Below are 18,429 nucleotides of genomic sequence, written 5' to 3' on the forward strand. Positions count from 1 at the left end.
CAAAAAATACAAGGCTGAATAATCCCAGAATAATCTTGAATAACAAGATCAAATTTATTGAAATATCAAATAATCAACTTCAGCAGACTATTTCAAAGCCTTCATCCAACCGCGAAATCAAAAACATCTGCAAAGATAACTTTAACTATAACTTATAATCATCATGAAGCGTTCAGGATTATTCTACATGATACATTAACATCACTTGCTACCCTCTGCAAAATTTATTTATCTTCATCAAGTTTTCAGAAATACACTAACTGAGAGTTACATTAACATCAACCGTTGAATCAGTTAATATGATGTCCCTTGAGTTCTCAGGTTTAGGGGGATTGATAATCTCAAGTCTCAACTTTATGCGCAACGGTTTCACAAACACTAGCTCCCCCAAATCTCTGTTTAAACTCAACAATGAATGAACAATTTCATCTCTCACACTCTTCTCTGTTCTGTCAGGTTTCAGAATCTCTGCTATTATAGCTGCCTTTTCTTCAGTGTCCTTGCAAGTCTTGTAACTACTTTGCAGTTTTAGATAGAGAGGAGCCAAAATGAAAACCTGTCAAATATTGCAAATACAAGATAATCAACTCCTTGCAAATATTTTCTAGTCTTCAAAGTTCTGAAAGGGAATCAAGGTGAAGAAAAGATCAGCATACATTACAAACTGATGTACCGACAAAATGTGCATTCTTGCCAAACTGGCTTACCAAATGCTCATCAGACAGCAATAGGAGTGGCAAAATGAAAATTGTGAAGTATTATCCAACATCTTTATTTTTTATGCCACCTAAGATAATTCAATCTCCAGTGTTTAAGTGGTCAAGTGGACATATAGAACTCCCCTTTCTACACCTATTCAGGAGAGTGTTTGGAGAAAAAGGCATACCTCACTTGTTCCAGGACTTGTATTGACAGCACAGTTAATGTGAATTTTGCCATCTTCCAAGTCTGTGTGTGGAGTTGTATTTTCCTCCGAGGAAAGCTCTGGTTCTTCTTCGAAAACAAGATTATCCAAGTCATCATACCACTTTTGAGCAGACCACCTTTTAGCAGCACTGACCTGTAAGCAAGCAAACAAATATACATCAGGTACACCTTAGATAACTTAACTAAAAAGTATCCTCTCATGAGAAGCTATCCAAGAGATGTAAGAGCACAGGGTTTTTTAGATTAAAGAAAACAAACAAGAAGCCTGATAATTGGGGAAAAGGGGAAGTGATTGACAAATACCTTCTCTTTGGTTGCAGCAGTGTTATTCAATCCCGAGACTTCCACAGCAGCCCCTCTTACTTGACGCCATACACAAGATTCTTCCAAAGGTTCCACCAGTTCTGTTTTCCCAGGGATACCTATTGTACACCGCACATCGATTTTACCTGTTTTCGGCATGGGAAATGGAAGTCAGAACATTCTGGTGACATGGTTTGCCAAAATTACGAGTATGTTTTCATAACTATGTCCATGTTCCTGCTTTTTCCTTGCCAATTCTCATTAATTGACCATTGCAAACTTCACAAAATAAAAATGGCCATACTTTAAAAAGGAACTTTGGAGGAAAATATTCACAATGGACTACCTGGTAACAGCGTGAAAGACTGAAGATGATCGACATGAGCTTCCCAAACACTGCCCCTATAATGTCAAAGTAATAGAATTAGACATCTCTTAAGCTTCTTAATGGTAGCAGAATTGCAGGTACTTACGTGGTAAAAGCTCTTTCCAGAGGAAAAGATAACCAATATGGCAAGGCAAGAACTCTGAGATTTGAGAATTCAATACTTGAAGAAGAATCAGCTTGTCTATTCATCATCATAACCCTCTGAGAAACTTCAGACACCAATGCAGACTAAAACGTAAATATGAATTGAAGGTTGTAGACATAGAGAAAGTAAGTGAAATAAAATACTCTCTTGCCTGTATCACATATAAGCAAACGGTCTCCCAAGGCAACAAGTGAAGAGACAAGGCCAGAATATGAGATGCCACCTAACGAATAACTAGAATGTACTAACTGCTGAAGAAAATCATGAGAAATATCTTTCAAGTGTGAAACTTTTTCCATGATCTGCTTGCCACAGAGCTCCATTATATCGCCATGCCCTTCGATGATTGAAAACAAAAAAGACAATTCAGATATAACATGACTTTCTGCTGAAGATGTTAGATAAAACATGGAAAAAATTTGAAAGCCATAAAATTACCTTTGACTACATTGCGGATCATGCCACTGCCCATATCCATGATCCACACACTGTTAAAACTGCACACAAACACATTTACAAACAAAGATGTCAACTTGATATCCACGTGAGAGATCAGATCAACAATAGGAAAAACTACTCTTTTAATTTGCAATCGAATTATAAGGTTAATATAAGATCGTGGTATTGCACTATACATGAAGCGTCACTCAATAAAGTAAAAGTGTACAACCCTACATTCAACCAAAGTGTTTCTTTGGCTTAATGACCTCATGCAACGATCCTGAACTGATTCCCCAAGAACTCATGATATTTGAGAAAGCTGACTTAAAGCTTGTGTCTTTCTCAAGCATGGTAAATTCAATATCTTCAGCTGTAACTACTTCCCTTCAGGTGGCATTATCTGACAGTGTAGGATAGTATACGTATTGGGGTATTTTCCACTTGTAAATAAGTCCATATAACCTTGGGAAATGGATTGCGAAATCAATTGTGGAAAGCAGTTAAGCAGATTAGATAATAATGAAAAAGAAACTTACATGGCTTTGGATACAAAATTAGAAAGGAAGGGGAGGGAAATCGAAGAATGCACTTGAATCTAACAAAGCACAAAGAATGCAGAGAAATTGGGCGGAAATTGAGGCAAGACCTCGTAAAGTACAAAGCATGTTCTAACCCTAGTTTCAAATTGGGGTTAAATCAATTTCAAAAAAGAATACAGGGACCTAAAAAAATTGCAACTTGAAGCTGTTAAAGGTGTGACAATCCGGAACAAGTTCCATATTTTTTATCAACAGGAAAGAAAGGCAGAGGGGAGGAGGAGAGAGAAGCAGAAAGGAGGAGAAGAGAGAAAGTCACAAGAGAAGAGAGAGTTACTATCATCATGAAATTGCCGGCCGAAGGAAGGAGAAGAGAGAAAGTAACAAGTATCTGACTGGGAAAAGAAGCCTTAGTAAGGGAAAAATTATTCAGTTTGTAAGTTTCTATTTTCTTTCTGAGCCTTTTCAACTTTGGAGAAATATATTACTTCAGCAATGACGGAGAGAAGTTCATTCCACTCCCCTCCCCTCCCTCTGTTTCCCTCACCCTCTTACATAGCTAACATTGGAAAATCCAACCCTCGCTTTCCCTTCTCTTATTTTCTCTCCAAATCTCTCCATCCAAACATGCTTTCAAAGTTAGCAGAAAGCTCGTTTCAGGAGACACGAGGAAAATGATTTGAATCATGACTAGAAAAAGAGTCTGCCACTCTGCCATTAATATACCTCAACCACCTTCCCCTGGGACAGAAAATATGGGATTAAAAGTCATTTTTATTCCACATTCACATACCATATGTGATATTAGTAATGCTAAAATGGAACAGTTCCCAAATGTTTTTTTCTTATAACAACATTGCCAACCAAGACTTGGATCTGAACCAATAACCACGACTCCTAATTTTTTTTTTTTTTTGGGGGGGAGGGGGATACAGGTGATACTAAAACCCGTACAAGTTCAGGGGGAAGTCATCTTGCTGAAGATGTCATTAGAGAATAGGTTACCTTTTGTTCATGATTAAGAGGTCATCATCCACAGACTTTAGCAGATGCCAAGGAAATAATAGTGCTTCTGAATCAAATTCAACAGACTTCATGCCAGCATCTCTTTTAAACCCCAGTTTATCCAAGACCCGTGACCACAATCCACTTCTCCCTTTGTCATTGCAGGTTGGATACAATGTTTCTAAGACTCTTCTGCCCATATCAGCCCTTCTTATAGCATGATTCTTCATCAACAAAGAGACAAATATTACATAGGATGCCAAGGTGATCTCAGAACAAAATAGAAAGACCAGCAAGTGCACCCATACCAAAATACAAAACTGGGGAAACATACTTTTAAAAGCTAAATAGAGCCTACACTTAAATTAGCCCGTGAACACTCACATTATGAAGAACAAGATGATTAGCTAATGTAAAAAATCCAATCAGAGCATACTATTTGAGTTAAAGTCATAAGAATATGGAGAACAAAAATGAAAATTTATATACTTTGGGGGCAGAGAAACTTGTAAATGTACCTTCTAATGTCAAAATAAGTTCTAATTTTTTATAACCTAATGTCGCCATAAGTTAAACACAAATTCTTAATTGCGGTGTATAATAAATGTTGTAAGGCGGATGTAAAGGTATCAAAAAATGCTTAAATGTTATCCAATATAATGTAAAAGTTATTTATTTTTTAGTGATTTTTGTTTAAAATAAAATTATCTCTTCAAAATCACTCATAATGTATAAAGGTAATCATATAATCCTTTAAAAAGTTTATCTTACAAAATTATTCTTAATATAAAAAGTTAATCAAAACATGTTAAATGGATAAACCCCGATGTACAATAAATTTATTGTATATCGGGTGCACGCAAGACCTATTATAAGTTAATAGACTCACTTTTGACAGTTTTGCACAATGGAATAAATCAAATACTCCATAATAATTTACCTACTTCATTGATTTTCCTACTCCCTTCTATCCCAAATTAGTCTTTACATTTATCATGACGCAAAGTTTTATGAGATAAGTTGTTGTTTGGTAATCAAATATTAATTTGTTGGAAAAGTAGATGTGAAATGAGATAGTGGGGTGTTATTTTAATTGAATGTGAGAGGGTGTGGGCCCTTTACTTTTGGTAGTCGAAAAAGAAAGGTATTGAAATAATTGTGGGTTCCTAGAATAGAAGTGTAAAAACTAATCTGGGACGAAGGGAGTATTAAAATTCTGAAGCCTCTACAAATTGTAAGTAAAGCTGCATGAATTTGGCCTCCTATTCTTCCTTAGATAAGAACCTCATCAAGAGCAAAGAGATAATGGTATGATATAGTCAGAAGTACCACAACTGAACAGGCAAGGGTGAACAAGCAGTTACACACTCTTCTAGCAATGTCTTAACAAGGGTACAGGAGGCTCGGTGGTACAAAACTTCTACTGCTAACAAAAAATGTTATCCTAACTTACATTTTTCCAATAGACTCTAAACATAAAGGATAATTGCTGACATTTGTTAGATATGAGGATATTGCACTACTTTTCCAATAGACTCTAAACATAAAGGATAATTGCTGACATTTGTTAGATATGAGGATATTGCTGAACATTGGTTAGATTTGAAGATATTACATCATCAGAAATAGTTGTTCCATTTAGCAAAATATTACCATGTAATCATGAAATTTAAAAGAAGAGGTATGTGTCTCCCACAAAACAAGGCAATGAATATTAAATAAATGAGATGAAAGAATGAAAAGAATAAAGGGAACCCAAAAGCAAGATCCAAAACCAAATTCTACCTCTGAGTCCACTATGTACAGGTAATCCTCTGAAGCATGATAATAGGAAGCTGCAGGGCGCATAAGTTTAGCAGTTTCGAAGTCACCATCCTCAAAACCTGGGGAAGAACCGATCTGACATATAAAAACTGTAAGTTTGAACTTAGAATCTCTCTCAACAATTGAATTCTATCTTGTATCCAACAAAATCGTTAAACAATGGTTAAAAGTAAAGATTCTAGAAGAAGAAAAAAATTGCTTTAAAAAAAGTATATGAGCAAGGACTGTTTCAACTTAAAGCTGTATCAGATTCAACATTTTAATATAGCAGTTGAATTAGGCAATCACAATTCACAAGTGACAAAGAAACTAAGTCATAAGTTCATTGAAGGTAAGGCTCTTAATTTTATGAGAGGTGGGAGGGGGGATGTCCGGGGAAGCCTTGAAACGGCTAATCACAAAATCAATAAAGAACCTAATCATTATTGGCAAACATAACTCTTTTCCCTCTTCAAGTAAAGGGTTCCATTGTCATTGAACCTTGAGCTGACAATGCTGAAAAACTAGAACTCGGTTACAAGGTAAAGTCTAAAACATGTCTGTAATTCTGAATCAATTAGAATTCAACTCAGTACAGGACACATTTTAGGTCCATGCTGGCCAGGGAAGGTTCAACACTAAGACGTTGAACAAAGTAATTTTGGTAAGAAGGGATTGTCACTTAAATGAAAATTGTTTCAGATGGGGTACAAAATTAAAGCAGCTACATTGCCCTTGTCTCAGAATTCTGAAATAAGATGTGATGCACAACCATTCATTCACCACATACATGAGTAAAAAATAACTGAGTTCTCTGAAGTGAATGTCCGGTGAATCTAATGCAACCATGCGACATTAGGTGAACGGGTTGATGTATACACGGTGCAGGCTGGTGTAGTCCTAGAACTTTTACAGAAACATCAACATAAGATAACTGAAATAAAAATCTCACGGACCAGAAAGGTGGAGAGAAAGCACAGATGGTAAACCATCAGCCGTGACAAAACCCCGATAATTTATAGTCAAATAAGCAACAACTCAATTTGAATCCATGACGGTTAGTTTATTCGATACGGCTAAAAAAATCAAGCTTCTATATTGAAGAAAATCAATAAATACACAATTGCAAAGCTAGGCAGATACAATAGAGTCTATAGACTTCTCAATGCTAAGCAAAGGTAGCAGGCAAGAAGAAACATAGCATGGTGTTACTATCATGAAATTTCAAACTGCAGATGGATGATTCTTCTGAAATGCATATCAAGATGTTTTGTTGTGAAGTAGATAAGAAAACTCGCTTGTCTGGAATCAAATGTCATTTTTTCCAAACCCCACAACTACTAAATGACACAATTATACTAAAAGACCCATTATAATAGTTGGATTGTTGGATCATTCGCACAATTTGCTCTTTACCCAGCTTCAGCAAGGGTATTTTAGAAAAGCCAATCACAAACCATCACTAATTTAGGAAGTCTGACACTTCTTTTCCGGACATTGAAATGGTTTATGTGACTGACAGCGCAGTAAATTTTGATGGAGGACAAAATTAGAAGGGGAAAAAAAAGATCCAAGCTTCGAAGAAAAGTAACCATAACAGACAAATTTACCACAGAATTCGTAGAATCCAGTAAAAAAATATTTAATTTCATACATACCATGTCCAAAATCCCTCCATCGCAGTCAGATACAATTACTCGATGATGATTGCTGTCTGAGAGGAATAATCTATTGCCAGATTCATCAGCTGAAATGCAAGCTGCAGTTGAGAGGAACTTTCAGAAAATTGCATTTTTACGAGATCACTATACTGCTCTTACTTAAACAACAAAATTTCCTGTTACCCAAATTGGCCTTCTTTTTTATTTTGGTGTCAGGTTGATTTGATATGACTTACCCATATAATCTGAACAAAAGTATGCCCGTTACACATGGGACTCTTATGTTGACCGGTCTAGACATTAATTGTTTTCTTATTTGAATGGTTTTAACAGCAATGTCACAGGATCACAGAATCTACAACCAAGATAAACAAACTGGAAGCATTTGCTAGATACACAATGAAAGACTTAAAGTCTTAAAACATAATTGAAACAAATCTGATGCAGATTTCATGAGATACAAATCTAGAAATGCTGAGGTGAGTGCCACTCTGCCTGCAGTCGTGCATCATATCTAGCTCCAATGTAGGTGCATTTAATAAGAAATTGATGCCAGGGCCCAGATGTAAAGGCTTAATTTGGAGCACTTTAGCTGCTACTGGCAATAAATAACCCTGGATGTAGCAAGGGCATGGACGTTGAAATTTTTTTTTCTACGTTAATGGCGTTACTTCAGATTTCCAGTGCTGGTTTCTACTTCGTTGAAGAATATGTTACTATGACTCAGGTATCGTGTCTGACTAGACTGTTTGTGAAAAGTTTCCATGCTTTTGGCCCAAAATGAAGTGTTAACATGCCCTACCCATGTTGGAGTATCAAGAAACCGACACGAGTACTTAAGGTCAAATTAAGAGTCTGAGTAACATAGTGTGTGTTCAAGGATGTTACACATAAGTAAACTGGACTTCCGTTTTGTTAGTGGCTTGTACTTATCAGGAACTCCAATATTTCCAGGGGAATCATAAAATTGATGATAATCACACAAAAGAAATTGGGATTTCCAGATAAGCTCTCCTGTCCTTGAGAGTAGAAATGTCTGCAGTGTCCTCATACCTAAGGACACAGTTAAGCAATACAAATACCAAAAAGGGTATAAAAGCATCTAGCAACTCTAAATTCGCTTTGGAATTTTACATTTTAGTAAATGACTTCACGTCTGATTAAAACAATATATAACAATTGTTTTCTGTTTTCCAGAAAATAAGAATAGAAACAGTAAATTTTAGCATCTTGAAAAAACTTCCTCGCCTACAGATAATAGTATAATGCAGAGTTACAATTATTACAATTGAAGTGAAAAACATAGTGGTCAATATATTTCACCCTAGAAACTTTCGCTGCAGAAACAATATGGTTTGAAGTGGGGCAGGGAACAGGATAAGTACAAAAGGAGGTTATTCCATCATCAAGATTTCCAGTTACATGTTCTACCACATTATAGAAAAGGGAACAATTCATCAGAATCAATTTCCAAAAAGCTATACCTGGAAAACAAAGAACCAAGTTCTGCAGTGAAGAACAAGCATAAGGTTCCTTGAAGCCCTCGCGGATTTTAGACCAAGTGCTATTTAGCTTATTTGCATTACTAGCGTTCTTGGCAAGCTGCTCACTTAAATCTTTAATAACTGCATATGAGCAACAAAAGACTTTAACATACAGACAACCTTTTTAATATGAAAAAACAATTGCTGGATCAAACTTGAGGAGATCAATCTAGTAGGCCTAGAGTGAAGGTGTAATAAAATGTATGCCACCAAATTAATAAGAAAAAACAATTGCTGGATCAAATTTGAGGAGATCAATCTAATAGGCCTAGAGTGAAGGTGTCATAAAATGTATGGAGTGATTCAGAGGGGATACCTTTCCTTTTGCTCCAGGAAGGACTAAATGTATATCTAGGGTAATTTCATCTCATCTCTCTCTCCCTCTCCTCGACTTCTCCCCACCATCTGTGTCCAATCACCATAGCCACCACGCCAACCAACTCCCTCCCTCTCCCTCTCTCTCCCTCTCTGCTTCTTCTTGACTACACTACTGCTAGTACTCCATAACCACCGCGACACTGCCAATATCATCACAACCCAAAACCACCCTTTCTCTCACAACCTATCATCCTTGAAAAAATATTAAATTTATGTTCAGGAAAAAAAATAACAAAGGGGGGGGGGGGGGGGTGGGGAGAAGAAAGATGGTGAAATGAAGAATTTGGCGGTGGCTTACCTAAATGGTGTTAGACACAGATATTAACTCCAAGAAATTGAGTTTTCCTACACACTCCAATTTCCATGTAGCGGAATATACTGCATTCCAGGAAGCCCTGGTCAACGCAGAGGAAAAGCACTACGAAAAGGGCATGCATGAACATGCGTGCAAAATGCCAATCCCAAACCGACAAGGATAATAAAAAAAAAAAAAATACTGTCCATAAATCCCCCCCCCCCCCCCCCAAAAGCCTATACAACCTTAAAGAAATACAAAACAGATTCTCTCTTCAGTCTCATCATATTTTCCTCTTAAATGTTGTCCTAATAGAGATCTGAATTCTCAGTCACAAATAGGACTGATACATTAATATAATAACAAGATTAACATAAAGGCCACAATTCTGCTTTCTTAAACCTACATGATTAAACTAGATTAACTTGATGAATAATATTGTAATTAAAGGGTTGAAAGAAAACACACACCTTCATGAAGAATACTCAAATCAATGTCCCTTTCGTGATATAATGGAGGATCTTTCAGACCTTTCAACAACATGCAACAAGGCCTAGAAGCCACCTACAAAATAATATAGTAAGGATTGATAACCAAGGTAAAACGGACCAACATCTTCACTGCTTTCCTCATTCTGTTTTGCAACCACCTCACTGTCGTTGCGTATAAGCAATCCAACTCCAGAGAAGATGGGGGAAGGGGAGAAAACGGAAGAAGATTGCATCATAACAATCATGAAATTTTATCCTTGGAGAACAGACATTTGGATGACTACAAGTTTGCAGAGGCTTTGGAGTTGCACCAAAGAAGATACTTTTTAAAGAAAGTCATCTGAGGGATTGAGTTGGTCCTGTAAAAACAACTCTTACACACATGGTATTGGTGCCTGGAAAGAAATCTTAGTGAGTTTAGATCGTTTCAACTCTCTACGACAGAGTATTAAGGTAAGGATTGGGTTTAGAGTATTTTTCAGGCATGATGTTTTGTGTGGTGAACGACCCTTCAAAGCTCAATTCCTATCTCCTTCATAGGTTGCATTCCTTGAAAATGCTATGGTACTATGAACTAGGTGATGTGACGGAATGGTTCTCGGATGTATTGGGACTTGTACTTCTTTAGATCATTCAGTGACTGGGAAGAGGAAGCAATTTGATGTCAGATGGTAATTTTATGGTTTGGCTGCACGGTGCAGGAGGTTAGTTAACGCTTATAAGCTCCTTGTGATGTACTAACCAATAGATACAGATTGCTAGCACCCAAAAGAAGCTCTGCGTGTAGAAGTTAAAAGCTGACAAAACACAGCACACACAGGAGGTGCTATCTTAGCTTCTTTTTCCAAAGGACAACATATAAGGCCCTTAGGGAAGACCACAGACTTTCCTATACCCTCCTAAATAAATTAAAAATAAATAAATTAAAAAGATAAAGCTCACACTTGGGTCATATCTAAAACTTTTACAGATTTCCTTCATGAGGATCGACCAAGAAGGGTAATGCAGGGGACGGTAGAATTCTTGAAGAAATTAAAGGAAGAAGGGAGTTAAACGAGAAGATCAAGCAGGGAGAGGTAGACCGTCTTTAAGTGGGATATCTTGTAAGACAGAGACATAAAGTCCATGATAGGGTGAATGAATGGCTCAAATGCTCGACTGGGAGACACAGAGGGATTTCGGGTTTACAGCTACAGTTATTCAGAATCCAATGAGGAGGTCCACTTATTCTATAACTTGCTTAGCAGAGCATTACAAGTTTACAACAGAACTTTCAGGTTTAAGAGCGCTATAAGACCCGGACTATATAACATACTATCAACTTTTTAGCACTACCGTAGAACTGCGTATACTCATAACTCATAAGCTTCGTAATATTCCATGTCAGATACAAAAACTCAATATGTCGGCAAAGTATCATAATGAGTATTAGAAATTTTGCATTTATTTTATTACTGTATAAAGATTTGAACCTAACCTCAGGGAAAATCTTACTACATAACAAAATTGGGAAAGGTATGTATTCTTCCATGATCACATTGATAAGGCGGTCATGATCAGACATGGAACAAACTGAAGCGCAAGACTGGAAAGCGAAAACATGGAGCCATGGGTACCTGACATGAAACAAACAAAGAGGAAAAAAGAGAACAAGTAAGATAATACCTTTTCATATTTAACTAATAAAAGAAATGAAGGACTTCCAACCAAGAAAATCCCCATTTTACATCGAAACAGAATTACATTGAGGAAAATTTGCCAAAAACAACCTTTTTATGTATCATGCTATTCGGAGAAGTGCCTTCTCTAAAAATAATTTTACTAGCTACCTTTTGCGTTCTAAAAGTTAAGAAATCATGGAGCCATGGGTACCATTTAAATGATTCCGTCCAAAGTTCCATCAAAGACTCACAGGGGCCCACAAACTAATTTCCCTGTTATATCCACCGAAAAAAATTTCTTCTTACTCGTGTTCTTCTAAACATATGGTTAATTGTTCATCTTCACACCATTTTCATAATCTACTTTTTCACCAATCACCATAAATTATGTCAGGACAAGGAACGTCATCCGAATGTTTCTCCCAGATAATTTCAATTGTTTGAAACATAAGATTGTTGAGTTCAAAAGTTGAGATTAATCAAAAACGGTTTAATTGTGATAGTTCTTCTTTCCATCGATCCATCTTCAATGCTTCAATCTTTTCAACAAGAGCAACAAATGGTGGCTTTGCCCGCATCAATGGGTTCCATCAAAACACAATCTCTAACTAGAAATCAACTGCAACCTCATAAATCTAGGCGATTAATCAATTGTAACAATAAAACACATAAATTTGATTTGATGATCAAAGATATGGAGTTATTGTATAAGTTAGCAGGATCTTGTTCTTACCTCGAACCGACCTTGTTGGTACCTTAAATAAAATCAATTAATCAAGGTCTCAGTTTCTTTCCCGAGTCTTTTCCATCATAGATAGAGAAATGAAGAACACAGAGAGGAAGAGAGATGGTAGAAGAATAAATGGGGGATTTTGGGGAGGAAATGAAGAACAGAGAGAGAAACAGTGATTGTTGGAGAACAAGAATATAAAACATCCAAGTCTAACATCGTGTTTGTAATCCTGATTTGAGGTGAATTTGGAAATTTTGAGGGAATCAATCTTTAATTAAGAATGTGAAGGGAAAGGGAAATACGAAGAAAAACGTAAAGAAAAAAGTGGGGTCTATAAGAGGGCATTAGGACATATTATGTTAGTATGTGGTGAAATATAAACGATTAGCACCTAAAAGGTAGTTAAATAAAAATTTATTTTACAAGAGGTCGTTATTTGAATAACTTGGTATACAAAGGTAGTTATTGACAATTTTTACTTACATTGACCGGCACTCTCACATGAGGAAATTAGAATAAATCAACATCATAACTAAGTGATGGAACCTTAATAAGATGGCTTCAAGATCATAATGTTGAACAGCACCCAAATTTCATTCAGACTATTAGGTCGGAAAAGCACATGGGCACAATTTACTCTTCTTCAAAATTATAATTATTCTTCTACTCAAGACACTGTGAAGAAGATAATCTTCTACCTCCAAAGAAGAAGAGAAACAAGAGGTTTAAAAACCAACAACAGTTACTCATATGGCGAAACAAACTTCAATTCAAGACGTAGCTAATATGTTCGCCGGTTTAAGATGTTGTTGCCAGTCTCCTGTAGAAGTGGTCATTTTGTGGTTGTTGAAAACTTGCGGATCTAGACTCTAGGGTATGAATGTGAAGTTGAATAAGGAGAGAAAAGGAGACTAAGTACGAATCTAAGAAAATTGGGCATTTTGTAATATCTTCAAGTTTTTATTTTTAATTCAGACACTTAAATATCTTTAAAAAAAACAACTGTTAACCGTATTCGATCCAGAGATCCAATTTATATTCCAGTTATTCGATCCAAATAATCCGGAAAAATAGAACGGATCGAATGTTTGAAATTTTGGACCGAATCATCATATACACACATGAGACAGGTCGTATACTTGAGCAACCCTAGTATAGGTAGTGTACCCCGATACCATGTAATAATTTCTTCTTTCAAATTCAGAATTCCCGTATCATTTTTGTAGTTCATTCAATTACTATTTTTAAGTCTCTTTTGGGAAAAAAGATCCACTCTTTCTTGTAATTTAAATTTTAAGAATATGTTTCCTTATGATATTACTTTTTCTTTTTCCGGCTAACATGAGAAAGTTTTTCTTTCTCCTTTTTGATACAGAAAAATATGATATTAATCACCAGAGGAAAAGAGTACAAAACAAAGAGAACAAATTGTCCTCGAATAAGAAGCAAAAACAATATACTCCCTCTGAGGGTTTTTTATTTATTTACCTAACATTGTAGACTCTTGTTCTAGGAGAGGTGAGTGGGTGTAAGAAAAAGCAGGTGTACGAAAGAGGTGGAAAAAGTAAGAGAGAGAGTAAAATAATGGGTAATAGTGGGTGGATGTAAGAAAAAGGTGGGTAAAGTATAAGAAAAATGATGGAAAGGTGTAAATATTGTGAGAGAAAAGGGTAAGATGGCAAAATATGTTTTCCAAAATAGAATAAGTAGAAGTGGGTAAAAAAAACTCTTTTTTTGGAAAGTGGGTACATGAAACAAAATAATAGAGGGAATAGCAACTCAGTTTCCTTAAACCTCCCAAACCACCTTAGCCCATAACAGAGATAAATAAGTAACGTCTTAGCAACGGAGGAAAAAAGGAGGAGAGTTGTTACACATACACAATGTCTATGTGCGGACCACATAGACAACCAATTAAAATAGGCCACCTCATCGGCTGCCACAAGAAAAGGAGGAGGGTTTTGGTGCAGTGTGAGACCCACAAGCTACAACCAATAATCTTTCTTTGTCTATGTGGACCTGTCTATGTGGACCCCACATAGACATCATGTATGTGTAGCGTTACTCGACAAAGAGACTTCTGAAAAGACCTTGGTATTCCGCTCCAACCATACACACAAAATAAAACTAGCAGGTTTTCTTAATTGACATCCTCGATTCCTCTACAATCCCAAGTCCATAGCGCCGAGGGAGGAAAACTAAAGGCACGAAGTCCAACTCCTAGTCTAAGCATCCCCAGTTTACATATCAGTACAAAGCCTCTATGCAATCAATAGCGAAAGGTGAACATCTATCCACCATTCTTTTCCTACGGAGGATGAAGACTTGAGACTTAATTGTAATAGGAAGTCCCTTGACATGCTTAACAAAGGGATCCTGAAATCCATCTGCACTATAGTGTTTACATAAAAGTTCGTAAAATGTGAATTAATTTTTAGACTGTGGCATTATATGAAAATTAACAAGCTACATCAATCAATAAATGCAGAATTTCAACAACGAAAATAGCAGAAGGTCCGTGTGACAAAACTCAACACCCCTTACCTCTGCTGAAGTAACTTCACTTTTTCAAACATGTGAATTCGATCACTTTGACATCCCGAAGGATCATCCAAAAATTCTCCGGCAACAAGCAAAAAGGCACCGTCTTTGTTAAAGAACTCTATGCTTTTATCAGATACATTTACCCAACGATGAGAAGGACCTGATTGTAAAGAAAATAGGTAAGCAAGACTAACAAGCATTAAAAAAGTTACAAAAAAGTAAATTTATATTAAGTTAAAAAATTGTAAGAAAATCACGGAAAACTGGAGATTGCATGATAGAAAATCAGAGATGTATCAAGAGTTCAAGACTCGAGACCACTTCAAAATGTGAGGGAAACACCAAATAGAGAATACAGTGACTATACTTATAAGCAAATGCATGGAGCAGGAAAAGAATCATCGGCATATTACAGAGTATAGACCATTGGTATAGGCAAACTGAGGATCAAACAGATGGTTCAGATTTCAACTATTTCTTCTTTCTTCACTTCTTTTCCGCCCACTTAACTATATGATGATCATCAGTATTCTGAACTAGGACAAAGGGTTGCGAACAATAGCACCCAGCTCTTAGGGCAATGGTTAGCAATAAATGTTTTCCCTGGAAATGCTACTCCATCACCCATTAAACTTCCCGTTTCATCTAGGCACATGTTTGTAGGAGGGAAACTGTGGTGAGGTTTTGTTGATAAAATATGGGTAGGAAAAAAAAGGTAGTGGGTACAGTTTAATGCTTTTTAGGGGATGTGACAATATGGGATCCAAATTTGATAGGTACGAGGAAAGAAAACAATATTTTATTTTGTGGACCCACCTAACTTGAGATATGGGGAGTCTAAATGGAGGCAAGTATTTTGTTAGAAATGGGAAATTTATTGGGGGCAAACACTTTGTGATAAATGGGAAGTATAATGGGGAAAGGAGGGAAGGAGTATTAAGTTGGGAAATTTTGAACAAAGCATCTACATGGTGTTATTAAATGTTTCAAGTTTCTATTTTTATCTGCTCATGACTACAGTTAATAAAAATCATTTACAAAAATGTTTATCTTCCAAGATGCGGCAACGCCAAGTCTCCCAACATAATTTTCAATATGATTCAAACTATCTAAGAAAAGACGAAAGGAGTCAAAATGAAAATTAAAAATGATACAGCTTTCAGTCAAAGTACAGGTAAAAATGGCTTAATGTTGACGATAACTAAAAAACGTGATGAAAGATTTGCAAGCCACAATAACCACCCATTCGACATGAACCTCTTGTTAAGCATCAATAAATTAGAAATCAAGGGTTGAAGAATAATTTATATATGCTGTTATCTCAGCCTTAGAAAATACCAAGTACATGAGACATTTCATTGTCATCTCTTAACAAACTATTTAGGTCGATAAAGAATAAGTACAGCAACAAGATCTCAAAGCAATGAAAATATCAAATACACACCTTCCACGAGATCAAAGGTCGACCTAATATATGCAATTAGATCTACTTCCTGAGGAACCTCCTTTGATATCTCCGCAAAAGTTGACAACCTGAAAATAACTGCCACTTGTCATTTAGGACGGTTAGCAAAATAAACACATAGTAGATGAGAAAAGTTACCACGACGAAATAAAAATTCTTTGACCTAATACAACCATTGAACAACAAACACAACGTCAAACACATACAGAAATCCTCCCAGCATTCAACCCATGGCTCATCACTCCATTTTTTACATAAACATCCATGTCACAGGCACAGCAAAGCAATCACTTGACCAAAGAGTGGCTCATAGGAAGATACTCCAACATGAAAGGACACAGCAATTGAAAAATGACTGTTTAAATAATTCGCCTTAAACATAAGCTAAATTTTACTTACACCTATCACGTGCTCTAGGACTTGAAATTACAGAAATGAAACTAGAGGACAGAAAACACACAAAATGAGAAGGACAAAGTAAAAACAAGTAACCACCTTGAGACATGCACGCCTCTCCATGCACCAATTGTATCAATCTTTTCCAATGTATGTGCCAATGGCATCGAACAGGAGGCTATATTAGTTGCTTCTCCACAATGTTCACATCCTGCACCTAATGAGAAGAGAAAATGTCAATCGAGGGACTCAAATTCTTCCATTCTGCCCCTCCATCAAGCTCAGTTATCACTTATCAGAACAAGTGGAGGATATCCCTCCTGATCAATCACATCATATTCCATCATGCATAAAATGGCAAAATTCGTCAAATAACCACATCATATTCCAAATTTCCAATACAATTTCAGCAGCTCATAAAATGGCAAAATTCGTCAAATAACCAAAGTACCAAACCATCATGCATAAGAACTACCCACATTGCGCCAGGTTGCCCAAACTCAATTGAATTTCAGCAATCTAAATTGAAGTGCAATTTGCATTACAATTACAATATTACACACACATTTACCTCTAGTCTACCATTTGCACTTCAGAAAATTGAAATCACAAAAACTGCATCTTATTTTAGAGTAAACAAAATGTGGGCAATTTGAAGATAATCACCTGGTAATGTTGTGGCCTATACTAAGCAATTATACTAAATAAACTTTCTTCTTAGATCAATATGGAAATTTTCCAATAATCACCTAATTAGCTAACATTTAGCAGCAAACTACTAATGATAAATGAAGGAAATAATTTCTGCAACATCGAAGTAAATACTGAAGAATTGACCTGATAAGAGACGCGGAAAAACGGTAGAAATTCGTCGGAGGTTTCTATATCGAAACGCCATTGCCGCCCGCCCAACAAGAGGCTGAAGAGGGGACAGAGAGAAAGCAAAGAGGTGGAGAACCGTTGGGCTAGATAGTTGAATGAATGGAGAGAAATTGTCCGAACCAAGATTGAGCGAAAACTAACCTCCAGCGTCAATGGAGAACTGGCTGGAGCTTTAATGGAGGCAAAAGAGAAGAAATTACAGCTTTAAGAAATGTTCGATTTGCAGGTTTAAGGGAGAAGACAGTTGCTTCAATTTACGACCCAATGAAAGTGACCAGCTAGGGCAATGGATTGCCATTTAGTTGGGCTGAGTTAAATTTGGGCTTTCAAGGCGGGCTACAAACTGCAACCTTTTTGGACTCACTTAATAGCTACTCCCTCTTTTCCATAATGTTCCTCGTGTTTACTATTCACATGGTCAAACTTTAAAAACTTTGACCGTAATTAATAGTATTATTATGAGTATAGAAATTAACTTTTGGGATACCATTGGATTCGTTTCAATATAAATTTTTAAAATATCAATTTTTTAAAAATTTTACTAATGCGAAATTAAAAATATTAACGATCAAAGTAGTGCATTGGAGACCGCGTATAATAGAAAAGTGAGGAACATTATGGAATGGAGGGAGTACTTCATAACTTAGGATCGTTAGAATTGTGCAGGATTGATCCACCTTGTTTGCGATCAACAAAATCTGAATCGTTTCCCCATACCTAGGGGTGTTCCTCGGTCCAAACCTGGACCGGACCGGACCGACTCAGACCGGACCGAAGATCGAAATTTAATAATTCAAGATCCGAATACCGGACCGATTAAGCTTGGACCGG

The 18,429-nt window shown here is 36.5% G+C and overlaps 1 protein-coding gene across 5 annotated transcripts; it reads right to left on the reverse strand.

Moving 5' to 3' along the window:
- Window positions 1-19: 19 nt before the first annotated feature.
- Window positions 20-17,854, reverse strand: LOC110796941 (uncharacterized). Of its 5 annotated transcripts, none has more exons than XM_056831727.1 (18): window positions 17,740-17,831; window positions 17,554-17,635; window positions 16,816-16,927; window positions 16,300-16,388; window positions 14,856-15,015; window positions 11,395-11,533; window positions 9,897-9,990; window positions 8,694-8,834; window positions 7,207-7,307; window positions 5,531-5,644; window positions 3,746-3,969; window positions 2,202-2,260; window positions 1,915-2,100; window positions 1,704-1,827; window positions 1,577-1,632; window positions 1,231-1,376; window positions 887-1,060; window positions 20-556 (listed from the first exon to the last, which is right to left on the reverse strand). In XM_056831727.1, exons 2-18 carry the CDS (start codon window positions 17,612-17,614, stop codon window positions 257-259), a joined length of 2,280 nt encoding a protein of 759 aa, XP_056687705.1. In that variant the 5' UTR covers window positions 17,615-17,635; window positions 17,740-17,831; the 3' UTR covers window positions 20-256. The 5 variants fall into 5 exon arrangements, with proteins under 5 accessions (XP_056687705.1, XP_056687704.1, XP_021857726.2 ...); XM_056831726.1 differs by having other exon boundaries at window positions 16,816-16,933; XM_022002034.2 differs by having other exon boundaries at window positions 17,554-17,854.
- Between the last annotated feature and the right edge of the window lie 575 nt (window positions 17,855-18,429).

The sequence above is a fragment of the Spinacia oleracea genome, chromosome 6, assembly GCF_020520425.1.
Source record: "Spinacia oleracea cultivar Varoflay chromosome 6, BTI_SOV_V1, whole genome shotgun sequence".
In the NCBI taxonomy this organism is placed as follows: domain Eukaryota; kingdom Viridiplantae; phylum Streptophyta; class Magnoliopsida; order Caryophyllales; family Amaranthaceae; genus Spinacia; species Spinacia oleracea.

Bases quoted from the DNA above. Each gene is read 5' to 3' on its own strand.
- LOC110796941 (XM_022002033.2), bottom strand. From the start codon at position 17,614: ATGGCGTTTCGATATAGAAACCTCCGACGAATTTCTACCGTTTTTCCG. The intron at 5,645-7,206 runs GTATGTATGAAA...TTTATATGTCAG, and splicing joins ATGGAGGGATTTTGGACATG to ATCGGTTCTTCCCCAGGTTT. The intron at 1,633-1,703 runs GTAAGTACCTGC...TTGACATTATAG, and splicing joins CTGGAAAGAGCTTTTACCAC to GGGCAGTGTTTGGGAAGCTC.